The following is a 23,303-nucleotide window of genomic DNA, read 5'->3' as shown; positions in this document are numbered from 1 at the left end:
ACGCCCGGACACGCATGGGATACGCGTATCCCTACGTATCAGGTTTTTTCTAATAAAAATAAAGAAAAAAAAATTCAGAATACGTCCAGGACACGCAGGGGATGCACCAGGGATACGTAAGTGCCTGTTGCCACTCGATTATGAGCTCTCCGTCTCCGCCGTTGCCTATGAACGGAAGGCAAGGGACGTGTTCTAGGGCGCCGTGGATGAGGGCGAGGAGAGAAGAACCTGTTGGTGGGACTGGATCCTATGGCCGAAAAATCCGTGAATGAGTGAAAAGGATCGTGGGAGGGGGTTTGATCTGAAGGGATGCAGACGTCCTCTAAGTTATGGGCGGTTGTTTAGGGCGATGGTGGGAGAGCGTAAGTAACGGGAGCGAAACAGGGAACACAGGTCTCACATAATTTTTTTCTGGAGGATGAAGGCCCCGTTCGGCAATGCGCTGGCTCTTTGAAATCCGCGGATCTGCGGAGCATCGTTTCGCCCGCTCCAAGACTTTTCGCTGCAGCTCCGTCCGCTCCCGGAGCAGAGCAGCGGAGCGGATGGACACCGAACAGGGCCGAAGCTAAAGCGAAACAGGGAACACTACGTGGCTTTTTAGATAGGAAGGAGAGATATTTCGTAATTGTGGATGTTTGCTCCGCCTTTTCAAATAAGGCCAGGGGTTCGATGCAAAATAAAATAAGGTCAGGGGTAAACACTCATTTTCAGAACAGAAATGCATCTAATTAATTAGTTTGGCTGCAAGGATTTAGTTATCATTTTGTGCAAAATTGTTTCTGTTGCTCTAGTCACTTGTGTCACTTCCATCTGAAACTTCACTAACATTACCTCCGAAACTTTTGCCTGTGCCAAACTAATGATCATGTTGATTGTAGCGCCCATGGACGGGATTATAGTTAGCACTGCCACGCAGATTCTAACGCAGATTCTAGGCATCATCATGACCAATCTGTGCGCTCTTCTGATAGAGGGATACGGGCGTGTAAAGAGGGTGCATGCCAAGATCATGTTCCTTAAAGCCGAGCTCAAAGCAATTAACGCTTTCCTCTTGAAGATGTCCCATGTAGAGGAGCTTGATGAGCGAGACAAGTACTGGATGAAGGAAATACAGAAACTGTCGCACGACGTTCACAACGGCATCAAGGACTTTGTACTTCTAGGAGATGATAAAACCGCCAACCCAAAAGGTTTCAAGGGCTTCATAATCAGGACCAGGAACCTACTGAAACATATTGAGACTTGCCACAAGATGCAATCTGAGGTCAATAATCTCCAAGACCTAGTCATTGAGTTGGGGCAGCAGTATGGATCAAGATACAAAGTTGATTATAACATCTCCAAGGGTACCAACAGTTTCTGGTTTGATCTTTTTTGGAGCTGCTCCACACGGTTCGAACCAATTTACGTGTTCCCGCTGGCCAGTCTTTTGTACCACGAGTACAAGCATTTCAAGAGTGCAGGCGAAAAGATCGTGTTCCTCAAAACTGAGCTCGAGACAGTGAACACCTTCCTCTTGAAGATGACTCGGCTAGAGGGGCCTGACGAGCAAGACAACTACTGGATGAAGGAGATGCAGAAGCTGTCGCACGACATCCACAACAGCATCAATGACTTGATGCTTCTTGCAGATGATAACCCTGTCAAGACAAAAGGTTTCACGGGCTTCATAAGCAGGACCAGGAACTTATTGAAACATATCAAGACTCACTATGGGATACTAAAGGTCGATAATCTCCAAGCCCAGGTAATTGAGGCGTGGCAGCGGCATGCAAGGTACAAAGTTGATTACAACATATCCAAGGCTAACAATTCCAGGTTTGCTCTCAAGATTTATGTGATCTCACGACTAATGTTAAGCCGGCCAAAGAGCTCTACTAGAAACCACTTGCGATAATTACTCAAAGTGTTATGATTGTGTGACAGGTCAATGGAACATGATGTGCTGGAACATATACTTGATGGCACAAAGGAACCAACGAATCTACCGTTTGAGCTTCTGAAGAGCATCACGAGAAATTTCTCTGAAGACAGAGAAATCGGTCGGGGTGGATTTGGAATTGTTTACAAGGTAACACTGACTTTGTAGAGAAGATTAGGTACATAGCACCTGAAACATTCCAACTTCAGCAATATAATAGCAAATCAATGTGGATCTTATCCAGCCAGATTATTTGGTGATGGGTATATTGTTGGGGAACGTAGTAATTTTAAAAAATTCCCTACGCACACGCAAGATCATGGTGATGCATAGCAACGAGAGGGGAGAGTGTTGTCCACGTACCCTCGTAGACCGAAAGCGGAAGCGTTAACACAACGCGGTTGATGTAGTCGTACGTCTTCACGATCCGACCGATCAAGTACCGAACGCACGGCACCTCCGAGTTCAGCACACGTTCAGCTCGATGACGTCCCTTGAACTCCGATCCAGCCGAGTGTTGAGGGAGAGTTTCGTCAGCACGACGGCGTGGTGACGATGATGATGTTCTACCGACGCAGGGCTTCGCCTAAGCACCGCTACGACATTATCGAGGTGTAATACGGTGGAGGGGGGCACCGCACACGGCTAAGAGATCAATGATCAATTGTTGTGTCTATGGGGTGCCCCCCTGCCCCCGTATATAAAGGAGCAAGGGGGAGGCGGCCGGCCAAGGAGGAGGACGTGCCAAGGGGGGAGTCCTACTCCCACCGGGAGTAGGACTCCTCCTTTCCTTGTTGGAGTGGGAGAGAAGGAAAGAGGGGGAGAGGGAGAAGGAAAAGGGGGCTGCACCCCTTGTCCAATTCGGACCAGAGGGGGGGTGCGCGCCTCCTTCCTTTTGGCCTCTCTCCTCTATTCCCGTATGGCCCAATAAGCCCAATACTTCTCCCCGGCGAATTCCCGTAACTCTCGGTACTCCAATAAATACCCGAATCACTCGGAACCTTTCCGAAGTCCGAATATAGTCGTCCAATATATCGATCTTTACGTCTCGGCCATTTCGAGACTCGTCGTCATGTCCCCGATCTCATCCGGGACACCGAACTACCTTCGGTACATCAAAACACATAAACTCATAATATAACCGTCATCGAACTTTAAGCGTGCGGACCCTACGGGTTCGAGAACTATGTAGACATGACCGAGACACGTCTCCGGTCAATAACCAATAGCGGAACCTGGATGCTCATATTGGCTCCCACATATTCTACTAAGATCTTTATCGGTCAGACCGCATAACAACATACGTTATTCCCTTTGTCATCGGTATGTTACTTGCCCGAGATTCGATCGTCGGTATCTCAATACCTAGTTCAATCTCGTTACCGGCAAGTCTCTTTACTCGTTCCGTAATATATCATCCCGCAACTAACTCATTAGTTACAATGCTTGCAAGGCTTATAGTGATGTGCATTACTGAGTGGGCCCAGAGATACCTCTCCGACAATCGGAGTGACAAATCCTAATCTCGAAATACGCCAACCCAACAAGTACCTTCGGAGACACCTCTAGAGCACCTTTATAATCACCCAGTTACGTTGTGACGTTTGGTAGCACACAAAGTGTTCCTCTGGTAAACGGGAGTTGCATAATCTCATAGTCATAGAACATGTATAAGTCATGAAGAAAGCAATAGCAACATACTAAACGATCAAGTGCTAAGCTAACGGAATGGGTCAAGTCAATCATATCATTCTCCTAATGATGTGATCCCGTTAATCAAATGACAACTCATGTCTATGGCTAGGAAACTCAACAATCTTTGATTAACGAGCTAGTCAAGTAGAGGCATACTGGTGACACTATGTTTGTCTATGTATTCACACATGTATCAAGTTTCCGGTTAATACAATTCTAGCATGAATAATAAACATTTATCATGAAATAAGGAAATAAATAATAACTTTATTATTGCCTCTAGGGCATATTTCCTTCAGTCTCCCACTTGCACTAGAGTCAATAATCTAGTTCACATCACCATGTGATTAACACCCATAGTTCACATCGTCATGTGACCAAAACCCAAAGGGTTTACTAGAGTCAATAATCTAGTTCACATCGCTATGTGATTAACACCCAAAGAGTACTAAGGTGTGATCATGTTTTGCTTGTGAGAGAAGTTTAGTCAACGGGTCTGCCACATTCAGATCCGTATGTATTTTGAAAATTTCTATGTCAACGATGCTCTGCATGGAGCTACTCTAGCTAATTGCTCCCACTTTCAATATGTATCCAGATTGAGACTTAGAGTCATCCAGATCTGTGTCAAAACTTGCATCGACGCAACTTTTTACGACGAACCTTTTGTCACCTCCATAACCGAGAAATATTTCCTTATTCCACTAAGGATAATTTTGACCGTTGTCCAGTGATCTACTCCTAGATCACTATTGTACCCTCTTGCCAAAATCATGGTGAGGTACACAATAGGTCTGGTACACAGCATAGCATACTTTATAGAACCTATGACTGAGGCATAGGAAATGACTTTCATTCTCTTTTCTATTTTCTGCTGTGGTCGGGTTTTGAGTCTTTACTCAACTTTATACTTTGCAATACAGGCAAGAACTCTTTCTGTGACTGTTCCATTTTGAACTACTTCAAAATCTTGTCAAGGTATGTACTCATTGAAAAAACTTATCAAGCGTCTTGGTTTATCTCTATAAATCTTGATGCTCAATATGTAAGCAGCTTCACCGAGGTCTTTCTTTGAAAAACTCCTTTCAAACACTCCTTTATGCTTTGCAGAATAATTCTACATTATTTCCGATCAACAATATGTCATTCACATATACTTATCAGAAATGCTGTGGTGCTCCCACTCACTTTCTTGTAAATACAGGCTTCACCGCAAGTCTGTATAAAACTATATGCTTTGATCAACTTATGAAAGCGTATATTCCAACTCCGAGATGCTTGCACCAGTCCATAGATGGATCGGTGGAGCTTGCATATTTTGTTAGCTCTTTTAGGATTGACAAAACCTTCTGGTTGCATCATATACAACTCTTATTTAATAAATCCATTAAAGAATGCAGTTTTGTTTATCCATTTGCCAGATTTCATAAAATGCGGCAATTGCTAACATGATTCAGACAGACTTAAGCATAGATACGAGTGAGAAACTCTCATCGTAGTCAACACCTTGAACTTGTCAAAAACCTTTTGTGACAGTTCTAGCTTTGTAGATAGTAACACTACTATCAGCGTCCGTCTTCCTCTTGAAGATCCATTTAATCTCAATGGCTCGCCGATCATTGGGCAAGTCAATCAAAGTCCATACTTTGTTCTCATACATGGATCCCATCTCAGATTTCATGGCCTCAAGCCATTTTGCGGAATCTGGGCTCATCATCGCTTCCTCATAGTTCGTAGGTTTGTCATGGTCTAGTAACATAACCTCCAGAACAGGATTACCGTACCACTCTGGTGCGGATCTTACTCTGGTTGACCTACGAGGTTCAGTAACAACTTGATCTGAAGTTCCATGATCATCATCATTAACTTCCTCACTAATTGGTGTAGGCGTCACAGGAACCTGTTTCTGTGATGAAGTATTTTCCAATAAGGGAGCAGGTACTGTTACCTCATCAAGTTCTACTTTCCTCCCACTCACTTCTTTCAAGAGAAACTCCTTCTCTAGAAAGGATCCATTCTCAGCAATGAATATCTTGCCTTCGGATCTGTGATAGAAGGTGTACCCAATTGTCTCCTTTGGGTATCCTATAAAGACACATTTCTCCGATTTGGGTTCGAGCTTATCAGGTTGAAGCTTTTTCACATAAGCATCACAACCCCAAACTTTAAGAAACGATAACTTTGGTTTCTTGCCAAACCACAGTTCATATTGTGTCGTCTCAACGGACTTAGACGGTGCCCTTTTTACCGTGAATGCAGCTATCTCTAATGCATAACCCCAAAACGATAGTGGTAGATTGGTAAGAAACATCATAGATCGCACCATATCTAATAAAGTATGGTTATGACATCCGGACACACCATTACGCTGTGGTGTTCTAGGTGACGTGAGAAGTGAAACTATTTCACATTGTTTCAACTGAAGACCAAACTCGTAACTCAAATATTCTCCTCCACGATCAGATCGTAGAAACTTTATTTTCTTGTTACGATGATTTTCTACTTCACTCTGAAATTATATGAACTTTTCAAATGTTTCAGACTTTATGTTTCATCAAGTAGATATACCCATATCTGCTCAAATTATCTGTGAAGGTCTGAAAATAACGATACCTTCCGCGAGCCTCAATATTCATCGGACCATATACATCAGTATGTATGATTTCCAACAAATTTGTTTCTCGCTCCATTGTTCCGGAGAACGGCGTTTTAGTCATCTTGCCCATAAGGCATGGTTCGCAAGCATCAAGTGATTCATAATCAAGTGATTCCAAAAGCCCATCAGCATGGAGTTTCTTCATGCGCTTTACACCAATATGACCTAAACGGCAGTGCCACAAATAAGTTGCACTATCATTATTAACTTTGCATCTTTTGGCTTCAATATTATGAATATGTGTATCACTACGATCGAGATCCAACGAACCATTTTCATTGGGTGTGTAACCATATAAGGTTTTATTCATGTAAACAGAACAACAATTAATCTCTAACTTAAATGAATAACCGTATTGCAATAAACATGATCAAATCATATTCATGCTCAACGCAAACACCAAATAACACTTATTTAGGTTCAACATTAATCCCGAAAGTATAGGGAGTGTGCGATGATGATCATATCAATCTTGGAACCACTTCCAATACACATCGTCACTTCATCCTTAACTAGTTTCTGTTCATTATGCAACTCCTGTTTCGAGTTACTACACTTTAGCAACTGAACCAGTATCAAATACCGAGGGGTTGCTACGAACACTAGTAAAATACACATCAATAATCTGTATATCAAATATACCTTTGTTCACTTTGCCATCCTTCTTATCCACCAAATACTTGGGCAGTTCCGCTTCCAGTTACCAGTCCCTTTGCAGTAGAAGCACTTAGTCTCAGGCTTAGGTCCAGACTTGGGCTTCTTCACTTGAGCAGCAACTTGCTTGCCGTTCTTCTTGAAGTTCCCCTTCTATCCATTTGCCCTTTTCTTGAAACTAGTGGTCTTGTTAACCATCAACACTTGATGCTCTTTCTTGATTTCTACCTTCGTCGATTTCAGCATCGCGAAGAGCTCGGGAATTACTTTCGTCATCCCTTGCATACTATAGTTCATCACAAAGTTCTACTAACTTGGTGATGGTGACTAGAGAATTCTGTTAATCACTATTTTATCTGGAAGATTAACTCCCACTTGATTCAAGCGATTGTAGTACCCAGACAATCTGAGCACATGCTCACTGCTTGAGCTATTCTCCTCCATCTTTTAGCTATAGAACTTGTTGGAGACTTCATATCTCTCAACTCGGGTATTTGCTTGAAATATTAACTTCAACTCCTGGAACATCTCATCTGGTCCATGACGTTCAAAACGTCTTTGAAGTCCCGATTCTAAGCTGTTTAAGCATGGTGCACTAAACTATCAAGTAGTCATCATATTGAGCTAGCCAAACGTTCATAACATCTGTATATGCTCCTGCAATAGGTTTGTCACCTAGCGGTGCATCAAGGACATAATTCTTCTGTGCAGCAATGAGGATAAACCTCAGATCATGGATCCAATCTGCATCATTGCTACTAACATCTTTCAACTTTGCTTTCTCAAGGAACGCATTAAAATTCAACGGAACAACAGCACGGGCCATCTATCTACAATCAACATAGACAAGAAAGATACTATCAGGTACTAAGTTCATGATAAATTTAAGTTCAATTAATCATATTACTTAAGAACTCCTACTTAGATAGACATCCCTCTAATCATCTAAGTGATCACGTGATCCAAATCAACTAAACCATAATCGATCATCACGTGAAATGGAGTAGTTTTCAATGGTGAACATCACTATGTTGATCATATCTATTATATGATTCACGCTCGACCTTTCGGTCTCAGTGTTCCGAGGCCATATCTGCATATGCTAGGCTCGTCAAGTTTAACTTGAGTATTCTGCGTGTGCAAAACTGGCTTGCACCCGTTGTAGATGGACGTAGAGCTTATCACACCCGATCATCACGTGGTGTCTGGGCACAATGAACTTTGGCAACGGTGCATCCTCAGGGAGAACACTTTTATCTTGAAATTTAATGAGAGATCATCTTATAATGCTACCGTCAATCAAAGCAAGATAAGATGCATAAAAGATAAACATCACATGCAATCAATATAAGTGATATGATATGGCCATCATCATCTTGTGCTTGTGATCTCCATCTCCGAAGCACCGTCATGATCCCCATCGTCACCGGCGCGACACCTTGATCTCCATCGTAGCATCGTTGTCGTCTCGCCAACTATTGCTTCTACGACTATCGCTACCGCTTAGTGATAAAGTAAAGCAATTACATGGCGATTGCATTGCATACAATAAAGCGACAACCATATGGCTCCTGCCAGTTGCCGATAACTCGGTTACAAAACATGACCATCTCATACAATAAAATTTAGCATCATGTCTTGACCATATCACATCACAAAATGCCCTGCAAAAACAAGTTAGACGTCCTCTACTTTGTTGTTGCAAGTTTTTGGTGGCTGCTACTGGGCTTAGAAAGAACCGTTCTTACCTACGCATCAAAACCACAACGATAGTTTGTCAAGTTGGTGCTGTTTTAACCTTCGCAAGGACCGGGCGTAGCCACACTCGGTTCAACTAAAGTTGGAGAAACTGACACCCACCAGCCACCTCTGTGCAAAGCACGTCGGAAGAACCAGTCTCGCGTAAGCGTACGCGTAATGTCAGTCCGGGCCGCTTCATCCAACAATACCGCCGAACCAAAGTATGACATGCTGGTAAGCAGTATGACTTATATCGCCCACAACTCACTTGAGTTCTACTCGTGCATATGACATCTACGCATAAAACCAGGCTTTGATACCACTGTTGGGGAACGTAGTAATTTCGAAAAATTTCCTACGCACACGCAAGATCATGGTGATGCATAGCAACGAGAGGGGAGAGTGTTGTCCACGTACCCTCGTAGACCGAAAGCGGAAGCGTTAACACAACGCGGTTGATGTAGTCGTACGTCTTCACGATCCGACCGATCAAGTACCGAACGCACGGCACCTCCGAGTTCAGCACACATTCAGCTCGATGACGTCCCTTGAACTCCGATCCAGCCAAGTGTTGAGGGAGAGTTTCGTCAGCACGACGGCGTGGTGACGATGATGATGTTCTACCGACGCAGGGCTTCGCCTAAGCACCGCTACGACATTATCAGGTGTAATATGGTGGAGGGGGGCACCGCACACGGCTAAGAGATCAATGATCAATTGTTGTGTCTATGGGGTGCCCCCCAGCCCCCGTATATAAAGGAGCAAGGGGAAAGCGGGCGGCCAAGGAGGAGGGCGCGCCAAGGGGGGAGTCCTACTCCCACCGGGAGTAGGACTCCTCCTTTCCTTGTAGGAGTGGGAGAGAAGGAAAGAGGGGAAGAGGGAGAAGGAAAAGGGGGCTGCACCGCTTGTCCAATTCGGACCAGAGGGGGGGTGCGCGCCTCCTTCCTTTTGGCCTCTCTCCTCTATTCCCGTATGGCCCAATAAGCCCAATACTTCTCCCCGGCGAATTCCCGTAACTCTCCGGTACTCCGATAAATACCCGAATCACTCGGAACCTTTCCGAAGTCCGAATATAGTCGTCCAATATATCGATCTTTACGTCTCGGCCATTTCGAGACTCGTCGTCATGTCCCCGATCTCATCCGGGACTCCGAACTACCTTCGGTACATCAAAACACATAAACTCATAATATAACCCTCATCGAACTTTAAGCGTGCGGACCCTACGGGTTCGAGAACTATGTAGACATGACCGAGACACGTCTCCGGTCAATAACCAATAGCGGAACCTGGATGCTCATATTGGCTCCCACATATTCTACGAAGATCTTTATCGGTCAGACCGCATAACAACATACGTTATTCCCTTTGTCATCGGTATGTTACTTGCCCGAGATTCGATTGTCGGTATCTCAATACCTAGTTCAATCTCGCTACCGGCAAGTCTCTTTACTCATTCCGTAATACATCATCCCGCAACTAACTCATTAGTTACAATGCTTGCAAGGCTTATAGTGATGTGCATTACTGAGTGGGCCCTGAGATACCTCTCCGACAATCGGAGTGACAAATCCTAATCTCGAAATACGCCAACCCAACAAGTACCTTCGGAGACACCTGTAGAGCACCTTTATAATCACCCAGTTACGTTGTGACGTTTGGTAGCACACAAAGTGTTCCTCCGGTAAACGGGAGTTGCATAATCTCATAGTCATAGGAACATGCATAAGTCATGAACAAAGCAATAGCAACATACTAAACGATCAAGTGCTAAGCTAACGGAATGGGTCAAGTCAATCATATCATTCTCCTAATGATGTGATCTCGTTAATCAAATGACAACTCATGTCTATGGCTAGGAAACTCAACCATCTTTGATTAACGAGCTAGTCAAGTAGAGGCATACTAGTGACACTATGTTTGTCTATGTATTCACACATGTATCAAGTTTCCGGTTAATACAATTCTAGCATTAATAATAAATATTTATCATGAAATAAGGAAATTAATAATAACTTTATTATTGCCTCTAGGGCATATTTCCTTCAGTCTCCCACTTGCACTAGAGTCAATAATCTAGTTCACATCACCATGTGATTAACACCCATAGTTCACATCGTCATGTGACCAACACCCAAAGGGTTTACTAGAGTCAATAATCTAGTTCACATCGCTATGTGATTAACACCCAAAGAGTACTAAGGTGTGATCATGTTTTGCTTGTGAGAGAAGTTTAGTCAATGGGTCTGCCACATTCAGATCCGTATGTATTTTGCAAATTTCTATGTCAACAATGCTCTACATGGAGCTACTCTAGCTAATTGCTCCCACTTTCAATATGTATCCAGACTGAGACTTAGAGTCATCCAGATCTGTGTCAAAACTTGCATCGACGCAACTCTTTACGACGAACCTTTTGTCACTTCCATAACCGAGAAATATTTCCTTATTCCACTAAGGATAATTTTGACCGTTGTCCAGTGATCTACTCCTAGATCACTATTGTACCCTCTTGCCAAAATCATGGTGAGGTACACAATAGGTCTGGTACACAGCATAGCATACTTTATAGAACCTATGACTGAGGCATAGGAAATGACTTTCATTCTCTTTTCTATTTTCTGTTGTGGTCGGGTTTTGAGTCTTTACTCAACTTTATACTTTGCAATACAGGCAAGAACTCTTTCTGTGACTGTTCCATTTTGAACTACTTCAAAATCTTGTCAAGGTATGTACTCATTGAAAAAACTTATCAAGCGTCTTGATTTATCTCTATAAATCTTGATGCTCAATATGTAAGCAGCTTCACCGAGGTCTTTCTTTGAAAAACTCCTTTCAAACACTCCTTTATGCTTTGCAGAATAATTCTACATTATTTTCGGTCAACAATATGTCATTCACATATACTTATCAGAAATGTTGTAGTGCTCCCACTCACTTTCTTGTAAATACAGGCTTCACCGCAAGTCTGTATAAAACTATATGCTTTGATCAACTTATGAAAGCGTATATTCCAACTCCGAGATGCTTGCACCAGTCCATAGATGGATCGGTGGAGCTTGCATATTTTGTTAGCTCTTTTAGGATTGACAAAACCTTCTGGTTGCATCATATACAACTCTTCTTTAATAAATCCATTAAAGAATGCAGTTTTGTTTATCCATTTGCCAGATTTCATAAAATGCGGCAATTGCTAACATGATTCGGACAGACTTAAGCATAGATACGAGTGAGAAACTCTCATCGTAGTCAACACCTTGAACTTGTCGAAAACCTTTTGTGACAATTCTAGCTTTGTAGATAGTAACACTACTATCAGCGTCCGTCTTCCTCTTGAAGATCCATTTAATCTCAATGGCTCGCCGATCATTGGGCAAGTCAATCAAAGTCCATACTTTGTTCTCATACATGGATCCCATCTCAGATTTCATGGCCTCAAGCCATTTTGCGGAATCTGGGCTCATCATCGCTTCCTCATAGTTCGTAGGTTCGTCATGGTCTAGTAACATAACCTCCAGAACAGGATTACCGTACCACTCTGGTGCGGATCTTACTCTGGTTGACCTACGAGGTTCAGTAACAACTTGATCTGAAGTTCCATGATCATCATCATTAACTTCCTCACTAATTGGAGCAGGCGTCACAGGAACCTGTTTCTGTGATGAACTATTTTCCAATAAGGGAGCAGCTACTGTTACCTCATCAAGTTCTACTTTCCTCCCACTCACTTCTTTCAAGAGAAACTCCTTCTCTAGAAAGGATCCATTCTCAACAATGAATATCTTGCCTTCGGATCTATGATAGAAGGTGTACCCAATTGTCTCCTTTGGGTATCCTATGAAGACACATTTCTCCGATTTGGGTTCGAGCTTATCAGGTTGAAGCTTTTTCACATAAGCATCACAACCCCAAACTTTAAGAAACGATAACTTTGGTTTCTTGCCAAACCACAGTTCATATTGTGTCGTCTCAACGGACTTAGACGGTGCCCTTTTTAACGTGAATGCAGCAGTCTCTAATGCATAACCCCAAAACGATAGTGGTAGATTGGTAAGAAACATCATAGATCGCACCATATCTAATAAAGTACGGTTATGACATCCGGACACACCATTACGCTGTGGTGTTCTAGGTGACGTGAGAAGTGAAACTATTTCACATTGTTTTAACTGAAGACCAAACTCATAACTCAAATATTCTCCTCCACGATCAGATCGTAGAAACTTTATTTTCTTGTTACGATGATTTTCTACTTCACTCTGAAATTATATGAACTTTTCAAATGTTTCAGACTTCATGTTTCATCAAGTAGATATACCCATATCTGCTCAAATCATCTGTGAAGGTCTGAAAATAACGATACCTGCCGCGAGCCTCAATATTCATCGGACCATATACATCAGTATGTATGATTTCCAACAAATTTGTTTCTCGCTCCATTGTTCCGGAGAACGGCGTTTTAGTCATCTTGCCCATAAGGCATGGTTCGCAAGCATCAAGTGATTCATAATCAACTGATTCCAAAAGCCCATCAGCATGGAGTTTCTTCATGCGCTTTACACCAATATGACCTAAACGGCAGTGCCACAAATAAGTTGCACTATCATTATTAACTTTGCATCTTGTGGCTTCAATATTATGAATATGTGTATCACTACGATCGAGATCCAACGAACCATTTTCATTGGGTGTGTAACCATATAAGGTTTTATTCATGTAAACATAACAACAATTAATCTCTAACTTAAATGAATAACCGTATTGCAATAAACATGATCAAATCATATTCATGCTCAACGCAAACACCAAATAACACTTATTTAGGTTCAACATTAATCCCGAAAGTATAGGGAGTGTGCGATGATGATCATATCAATCTTGGAACCACTTCCAATACACATCGTCACTTCATCCTTAACTAGTTTCTGTTCATTATGCAACTCCTGTTTCGAGTTACTACACTTTAGCAACTGAACCAGTATCAAATACCGAGGGGTTGCTACGAACACTAGTAAAATACACATCAATAATCTGTATATCAAATATACCTTTGTTCACTTTGCCATCCTTCTTATCCACCAAATACTTGGGCAGTTCCGCTTCCAGTTACCAGTCCCTTTGCAGTAGAAGCACTTAGTCTCAGGCTTAGGTCCAGACTTGGGCTTCTTCACTTGAGCAGCAACTTGCTTGCCGTTCTTCTTGAAGTTCCCCTTCTATCCATTTGCCCTTTTCTTGAAACTAGTGGTCTTGTTAACCATCAACACTTGATGCTCTTTCTTGATTTCTACCTTCGTCGATTTCAGCATCGCGAAGAGCTCGGGAATTACTTTCGTCATCCCTTGCATACTATAGTTCATCACAAAGTTCTACTAACTTGGTGATGGTGACTAGAGAATTCTGTTAATCACTATTTTATCTGGAAGATTAACTCCCACTTGATTCAAGCGATTGTAGTACCCAGACAATCTGAGCACATGCTCACTGCTTGAGCTATTCTCCTCCATCTTTTAGCTATAGAACTTGTTGGAGACTTCATATCTCTCAACTCGGGTATTTGCTTGAAATATTAACTTCAACTCCTGTAACATCTCATATGGTCCATGACGTTCAAAACGTCTTTGAAGTCCCGATTCTAAGCTGTTTAAGCATGGTGCACTAAACTATCAAGTAGTCATCATATTGAGCTAGCCAAACGTTCATAACATCTGTATCTGCTCCTGGAATAGGTTTGTCACCTAGCGGTGCATCAAGGACATAATTCTTCTGTGCAGCAATGAGGATAAACCTCAGATCACGGATCCAATCTGCATCATTGCTACTAACATCTTTCAACTTTGCTTTCTCAAGGAACGCATTAAAATTCAACGGAACAACAGCACGGGCCATCTATCTACAATCAACATAGACAAGCAAGATACTATCAGGTACTAAGTTCATGATAAATTTAAGTTCAATTAATCATATTACTTAAGAACTCCTACTTAGATAGACATCCCTCTAATCATCTAAGTGATCACGTGATCCAAATCAACTAAACCATAACCGATCATCACGTGAAATGGAGTAGTTTTCAATGGTGAACATCACTATGTTGATCATATCTATTATATGATTCACGCTCGACCTTTCGGTCTCAGTGTTCCGAGGCCATATCTGCATATGCTAGGCTCGTCAAGTTTAACCTGAGTATTCTGCGTGTGCAAAACTGGCTTGCACCCGTTGTAGATGGACGAAGAGCTTATCACATCCGATCATCACGTGGTGTCTGGGCACGACGAACTTTGGCAACGGTGCATACTCAGGGAGAACACTTTTATCTTGAAATTTAATAAGAGATCATCTTATAATGCTACCGTCAATCAAAGCAAGATAAGATGCATAAAAGATAAACATCACATGCAATCAATATAAGTGATATGATATGGCCATCATCATCTTGTGCTTGTGATCTCCATCTCCGAAGCACCGTCATGATCCCCATCGTCACCGGCGCGACACCTTGATCTCCATCGTAGCATCGTTGTTGTCTCGCCAACTATTGCTTCTACGACTATCGCTACCGCTTAGTGATAAAGTAAAGCAATTACATGGCGATTGCATTGCATACAATAAAGCGACAACCATATGGCTCCTGCCAGTTGCCGATAACTCGGTTACAAAACATGATCATCTCATACAATAAAATTTAGCATCATGTCTTGACCATATCACATCACAACATGCCCTGCAAAAACAAGTTAGACGTCCTCTACTTTGTTGTTGCAAGTTTTACGCGGCTGCTACTGGGCTTAGCAAGAACTGTTCTTACCTACGCATCAAAAACACAACGATAGTTTGTCAAGTTGGTGCTGTTTTAACCTTCGCAAGGACCGGGCGTAGCCACACTTGGTTCAACTAAAGTTGGAGAAACTGACACCCGCCAGCCACCTCTGTGCAAAGCACGTTGGAAGAACCAGTCTCGCGTAAGCGTACGCGTAATGTCAGTCCGGGCCGCTTCATCCAACAATACCGCCGAACCAAAGTATGACATGTTGGTAAGCAGTATGACTTATATCGCCCACAACTCACTTGTGTTCTACTCGTGCATATGACATCTACGAATAAAACCAGGCTCCGATACCACTGTTGGGGAACATAGTAATTTCAAAAAAATTCCTACGCACATGCAAGATCATGGTGATGCATAGCAACGAGAGGGGAGAGTGTTGTCCACGTACCCTCGTAGACCGAAAGCGGAAGCGTTAACACAACGCGGTTGATATAGTCGTACGTCTTCACGATCCGACCGATCAAGTGCCGAACGCACGGCACCTCCGACTTCAGCACACGTTCAGCTCGATGACGTCCCTCGAACTCCGATCCAGCTGAGTGTTGAGGGAGAGTTTCGTCAGCACGACGGCGCGCTGACGATGATGATGTTCTACCGACGCAGGGCTTCGCCTAAGCACCGCTACGATATTATCGAGGTGTAATATGGTGGAGGGGGGCACCGCACACGGCTAAGATATCAATGATCAATTGTTGTGTCTATGGGGTGCCCCCCAGCCCCCGTATATAAAGGAGCAAGGGGGAGGCGGCCGGCCAAGGAGGAGGGCGCGCCAAGGGGGCAGTCCTACTCCCGGTGGGAGTAGGACTCCTCCTTTCCTTGTTGGAGTAGGAGAGAAGGAAAGAGGGGGAGAGGGAGAAGGAAAAGGGGGCTGCACCCCTTGTCCAATTCGAACCAGAGGGGGGGTGCGCGCCTCATTCCTTTTGGCCTCTCTCCTCTATTCCCGTATGGCCCAATAAGGCCCAATACTTCTCCCCGGCGAATTCCTGTAACTCTCCGGTACTCCGATAAATACCCGAATCACTCGGAACCTTTCCGAAGTCCGAATATAGTCGTCCAATATATCGATCTTTACGTCTCGGCCATTTCGAGACTCATCGTCATGTCCCCGATCTCATCCGGGACTCCGAACTACCTTCGATACATCAAAACACATAAACTCATAATATAACCGTCATCGAACTTTAAGCGTGCGGACCCTACGGGTACGAGAACTATGTAGACATGACCGAGACACGTCTCCGGTCAATATACAATAGCGGAACCTGGATGCTCATATTGGCTCCCACATATTCTACGAAGATCTTTATCGGTCAGACCGCATAACAACATACGTTGTTCCCTTTGTCATCGGTATGTTACTTGCCCGAGATTCGATCGTCGGCATCTCAATACCTAGTTCAATCTCGTTACCGGCAAGTCTCTTTACTCGTTCCGTAATACATCATCCCGCAACTAACTCATTAGTTACAATGCTTGCATGGCTTATAGTGATGTGCATTACTGAGTGGGCCCAGAGATACCTCTCCGACAATCGGAGTGACAAATCCTAATCTCGAAATACGCCAACCCAACAAGTACCTTCGGAGACACCTGTAGAGCACCTTTATAATCACCCAGTTACGTTGTGACGTTTGGTAGCACACAAAGTGTTCCTCCGGTAAACGGGAGTTGCATAATCTCATAGTCATAGGAACATGTATAAGTCATGAAGAAATCAATAGCAACATACTAAACGATCAAGTGCTAAGCTAACGGAATGGGTCAAGTCAATCAATTCATTCTCCTAATGATGTGATCCCGTTAATCAAATGACAACTCATGTCTATGGCTAGGAAACTCAACCATCTTTGATTAACGAGCTAGTCAAGTAGAGGCATACTAGTGACACTATGTTTGTCTATGTATTCACACATGTATCAAGTTTCCAGTCAATACAATTCTAGCATGAATAATAAACATTTATCATGAAATAAGGAAATAAATAATAACTTTATTATTGCCTCTAGGGCATATTTCCTTCATATATTAGAAGAACGACTTCTTTTTTTAGAAATGGAGGAGGACCCCGGCCTCTGCATCTGGATGATGCATGCATCCACTTTATTAATTATTCACACAAGACCTTACAAAGTCATACAACAGTAAGACTAAATCCACCGTCTAGGCAACATCTGTCGCTACTCCTATCCAGTTGATGAAGGGATGCTGTTAGTCTGTGCCTAATACCAAATTGACCTTGCAGCCAAACCTAACATCTAAGACCTGAGGTCCCAACCAGGACGCCTGCCGGGTATGGGGCACCCACCAGTCCGACGCACTCCTCAACCAGGACGCCTGTCGGGTATGAGGCCGCTGCAGCCACCTGTCACCGATCCATCTTCAGTGCTGTACTGCTGCATCTACCTTGGCCGGTCTAGCTGCCGTCGACGCCACCATGACGCCAGACAGCGTCACCCTCCTGTGCGAGTCCATCATCGCACATCAGCCGCCTAATCTCTAGAGCGCCAAGCCATTGAGATCTGTCACCATCAATGTGCATGATGAAGCACCGCTCCACCAAACACGTCGTCCACTGGTCCCTCGAGCCCGCGTACACCTCCAAGAAAGACAGCCCCAAGGGGGAAACGACACAAATGTGCCGCCGTCTTCTGATCTATCGATCTAGGGTTTCCCCTAGAGGTAGCAGATCATAGTCTAGAACTTCTCCACGGCAATGCCTTCAAGAAGCGAACGACACCGTAGAGAGCCGCCATCGCCGGCTTTGGCATCTAGCCAAGAGCAGGTTTTCACCCAGATCTGTTCGAAGAACTCCATCCGCTTCTTGTGCTCGGACCGCTGCCTTCTCTCTCGAAGACTAGACCAAGGGTCCAGTCGTCGCCGCCAGATCCATGTAGCCAGCACCGGGAGATGGCGACTATTTCCCTGTACCGGATCTAGCACGAACGGAAGCAGATCGAGTCGGAGACGATGATGCCCCTGGATCTTCAGCAGACCAGCGAGCCGCTGGCCCAACCGCATCCAGATCGCCAGCCATGCCGGGCCACCGCCACCCCTCGCGCCGTCCGGGTCGGAGAGGGAGCCGCCGACCGCGCACAGGGGCCGCCGCCACCTGCACACGCCAGAGCGCCGACGCGAGCCCCGTGCCCGCCGCCACCTGCCGAGGCCCGCCGCCGCACGCCCCGCCACCGCTCGCCGAGTGCCGACCAAGAACACCGCCAAGCTCCGGGGCCGCCGCCCCGGCATCCGGTCGCCGCGTGAACCGGCCGCCGCCCCCAGCCGCAGCTGCCAGCCTCCAGCAGCGTTGAAGGCGACCCCAGCACGCGAGGTAAGGCACAGGACCGCGCCCTGCTCCTAGGCCCGCACTGCCAATGTACACGCATCAGCCGCCGCCGCTTGAGATCCATCGAGATCCGTCGAGGCGCGCGAGAGAAGACAGCCCCGCCGCCGCCGACGCCGTGTGGGCTTTGCCCGCGGCGCCCTATGGCAGCGGCGAGGTGGGGGAGGAGGCGGGAGGGAGCCGGCCGTGGCGGCGTGCAGGTCTGCCCGAGCCGCTCCTGGGAGAGCGACGCGGGGCGAGATCTTAATGATTCTTCTAAAAAATTGGGGGAGAATTTCACTTTCCCGGCCTCTGCACCAACTAGGGATGCATATGACCATTTTAGTATGAGTACAAGATAAACATGGTCCTTAGAATTTTTTAAATGAATATCAAGATACTTTTTGAGGAGTGGTTCCACCACACACCAAACTTGATCATCAATAAATAGGGGAAAACCCCTGTGCGTCACCTGTCAATTCTAAGAATTGAAGTCGGGTCGTTAGACTTCTTTGGGTACCAATATTGTGCAAAATAAAAATAAAGAATATTAGACTGCAACATTAGAGATGAATATGGTCCTTATACTTATAAGAGAAGTTTACAGGGTGTACTCCCAAATAAGAATGTTGCTGTGAAGAGGATTTTCAGCCACCACACAATCGATGAAAAGATTTTTTATCGTGAAGTCAACAGTCTATTGAATGTTAATCATGAAAATGTAGTCCGGTTTCTTGGCTACTGTGCTTCTACTGAGCATTCTGCAATGAAGATTGAAGGATCAAGAGAGTATATTTACGCTGAGATAAGAGAAAGATTGCTCTGTTTTGAGCATATCGGCAATGGAAACCTTCATGAATATATTACTGGTACGTTAATGTCGCATGCATTTCAGTTCTTCTCTTGACCTCTTTATTTTCATTCTTCTTTTGCTTCTATTGTGAAGGTCATAATCGACGATTAAAGGGATTGAATAGAAAAATAATAGTGTGTTATACTTCAGTGTGTACTTTTTCATGAACAAATGAAATACTGGAACATATCATGCTTCCCTAATATTGTTTCTTCTTTTCGGCAGACGAATTAAGGGGACTTGACTGGAATAGACGTTATCAGATAATAAAGCAAATTTGTGATGGTTTGCTTTATCTTCACAAGGAAAAGCATATTTTTCATATGGATTTGAAACCTGATAATATACTTCTAGATAACCACATGGTGGCGAAAATCGCGGATTTTGGATCGTCAAGACTTGATGAAAAATCACAAACAATGGATGCAAATCGTTGTGTAACATTGTAAGTTGTGCATTTAAAGAACCAATTGTTTTTCTTGGCATTTACTCTCTTACATTCTCCTTATGTGATAATGTATCAAATTGCGGTATGTTTGTGCAGAGGGTATTGCTGTCCTGAATACCTACTTGGTGGTAAGATGTCGGTCAGATCAGACATCTATAGTTTGGGCGTAATAATCATTGAACTGGTGACAGGATGTAAAGAAATCCCTGCGAACAGTAATGTAAGAATGTTCTATTGGATGGTCCCTTTCTTGATGCTGGCTAGAAATATGCTAATATGCATATTGTTAGTATTTATCCGTGTACTCGTACTGAATTGCATAATATAATATATTAACATGGTACTTCCACTAGTAGAAAAGGGGGCTTTTGTCCCGGTTGGTAAGGGCCTTTAGTCCCGGTTTTTGAACCGGCACTAAAGGGTCGTTACTAATGCCTCCCCCTTTAGTCCCGGTTCTTACACGAACCGGGACTAAAGGCCGTCCACTAAAGGAAATTTTATGATTTTTTTTTGAAATTTTTTTTGCGAATTTTTTTAATTTTTTTTTAATTTTCAAATTTCTGAATTATTTGAACCTCTAATCTCTATTCACCACCCCTCATCACTGCTCAATTTATCCTCTAATCTCTAATCACCCCTCATCATTCCAAATCATCTAACTTCCCGGACGGTCACCCATCCTCTCACTACTCCAGCCTGAGCACGCTTAACTTCCGGGTTCTATTCTCCCTCGTTTCCAAGTCTGCACATGTTGTTTTCCTAACAATAGTAAGATGTCAATCCTATTAACCCTCAGGAATTTAGCTTGAGCATGAAGTGACACATTTCACTGTTTGAGTTTGAAACTATTGTTTTAAAAAACAATAATTATTTAGTAACACTAATATTTCTGGAATAATTAGTTTGACCATTGTTTGACCACAGTTTGACCAGATTTGACCACAGTTTGACCAGATTTGACCAAAAATTCAAAACAACTGAAATAATTATTTAGTAACACTAATATTCTAGAATAATTAGTTTGACCATTGTTTGACCACAATTTGAAATTTTTTGAATTTTTTTGCCTCTCCAGATCTTAAAAGCCCCGTAACTTTTTTCTGTTAGGTTTTTGAGGATTTTGAAAATGTTTAACAAGGTTCCCCAGTTAAATTCGGATGTAACTTTTCGAGTAGATGATTTTTCATATAAAAAACTTTTTCATCCGAGTTCGTATGCAAAAGTTATGCCCATTTTAAGAAATTCCAGAGAGATTTTGCAAATAAAGTCAAAATTCATATTTGTTAATTTTCCCAACAACTAGACCACATATCACATGGGAAACTTATTTTATTTTATTTTATTGACACTTCCATCATTTTCTTTTGTTTTTTCTAAAACTGAAAAGGCGGTCCACCGGGGGGGGGGGGGGGGGGTAGAGTTTGAAAATAGGACCTTTAGTACCGGTTCGTGCCATGAACCGGTACTAATGCCTCAAAGCCCATTAGTACCGGTTGGTGGCACCAACCGGGACTAAAGGTCTAACCTTTAGTCCCGGTTGGTGCCACCAACCGGGACTAATGGGCATCGCACCCTTTAGTCCCGGTTTGTGGCACCAACCGGGACTAATGCCTTAGCCGCACGAACCGGGATAAATGCTCACATTAGTCCCGGTTCGTGACTGAACCGGGACTAATGTTAAAACTGCCCTGTGACCAAATCCCTGTTTTCTACTAGTGTTCATGGCATGTCTATCTGTATATCCGGATAATAAGTTAAACTTGGTGATACACTCAAAGCCCCTAGAACAGGATAACTCTCAAACACCCCTGGCTCGCTCACTAAACAAATATACAGATATTTGTTCTCCACCACCATTTTTGTGGAGTTCCTTTAGGAACTAGCCACCCAACTATCCAAGGTCATGTGTTCTATGGTGGTGGCATATTTTCCGACAACTTTGGCTATTCTAGGGTTTGATTTATTGTTGATGGAGGCATCTTCAAGATCTAATGCCCCTGTGAACACTGCTATTTCCTCCTGCTCCTGTCATCCTTTGTTGGTGTTTGAGTAGGAAGTTGGGCCACAACTGTTTAGATTCTTAGTGTAATAAGAAAAATGAGTGAGTTTGCACACTTTACATTTTGAAATACGTATTTTTGCTTCGTCTTAAATATGCTATGTGAAATGACAGGTGCTGAGGAGATGGAGGCATAGATGGAAGAAATCACTGAAGGAAACACCATGGGCTTACCAGCAATTACAAATAACTAAATGCATCGGAATAGGCCTACATTGTCAGGAAAGTGATCCATACAAACGGCCATTTATATGGGATGTCATACATGATATCAACAAAACTGATGGTACCTTGGAACAAACCAGCAATGCCGATGAATCTGACGCTGAGCAGGTAAGCTTGTAACATGTCATCAGGACCCTAGTAGTTTTTGACAGGTACTGTAGGTATAGTTCCTTAAAGCATCTTCCAATGGGGCTTTCCTCGTCAATGTCAGAACCAGGCTTACCAAATATATTTCAGTGGGAAATACAAGATTTCTGGAAGCATCTCATTTTAATTACAACTATTTATATATACATCAACTTTTTTCCTTGGTAAAAAATTCAAAATACACTTAAAATAGTACTCCTAAGTAAATTTGTTCGTAGTAATTTATATATTGCTCTTTTGTTGCAGATAAGGCCCCACTGGGATGATGATATGCTTGGGATTGAGCCACTCAAGCTACATTTTCATTTTGAACCTAACAAGCAGATATCATGCCTACTTCAGTTAGCCAACGATACAACTGCTAGCATTGCCTTCAGTATACAACCGGTGAGCCCGATGCCATACTGCATACAACCAAACAAAGGAATTGTGCCGCCACTATCCAGTTGTGCCGTTGACATAACATTACAGTTGCAAAGTAAGCCGCCAAAGGACATGCAGCACCTGGGTGAGTTCGTCGTACGGAGCACCAAAGTAGCTGATGGAATTACAACTAAGGAGATAACTTCAGACATGTTCAGTAAAGTGTCCAGTGAAGTTGTTGATGAGGTTAACGTGGATGTTGTTTTTGACATGCCACTATTACTTGAGGAAACTTGAGTATCTGTGTGTAACACTTCAATTTGGCAACAAGGATTAACAAATAACGATAACTAAGGAATTGCTTGATTAAAATATCACCGTCTCACAAACGATGCAT

General features: G+C 43.4%; 1 protein-coding gene across 1 annotated transcript; it reads left to right on the top strand.

Moving 5' to 3' along the window:
* The first annotated feature begins 883 nt into the window (after window positions 1-883).
* Window positions 884-23,203, top strand: LOC123497708 (uncharacterized). The gene is made up of 6 exons (XM_073495790.1): window positions 884-1,818; window positions 1,927-2,071; window positions 19,970-20,109; window positions 20,209-20,332; window positions 22,394-22,504; window positions 22,790-23,203. The coding sequence occupies exons 1-6, from the start codon at window positions 884-886 to the stop codon at window positions 23,201-23,203; spliced, it is 1,869 nt and encodes a 622-aa protein (XP_073351891.1).
* Window positions 23,204-23,303: the final 100 nt, after the last annotated feature.

The sequence above is a fragment of the Aegilops tauschii genome, chromosome 3 (genome assembly GCF_002575655.3).
Source record: "Aegilops tauschii subsp. strangulata cultivar AL8/78 chromosome 3, Aet v6.0, whole genome shotgun sequence".
In the NCBI taxonomy this organism is placed as follows: Eukaryota; Viridiplantae; Streptophyta; class Magnoliopsida; order Poales; family Poaceae; genus Aegilops; species Aegilops tauschii.
The sequence above is the reverse complement of the archived record's forward strand: the minus strand, read 5'-3'. Positions and strand labels throughout refer to the sequence as shown.

Excerpts from the sequence above, each read along its gene's own strand:
- LOC123497708 (XM_073495790.1), top strand. The coding sequence starts at position 884 with ATGGACGGGATTATAGTTAGCACTGCCACGCAGATTCTAACGCAGATT. Across the intron at positions 1,819-1,926 it reads TCCAAGGCTAACAATTCCAG|GTCAATGGAACATGATGTGC; the intron begins GTTTGCTCTCAA and ends ATTGTGTGACAG. Across the intron at positions 20,110-20,208 it reads GCAAATCGTTGTGTAACATT|AGGGTATTGCTGTCCTGAAT; the intron begins GTAAGTTGTGCA and ends ATGTTTGTGCAG.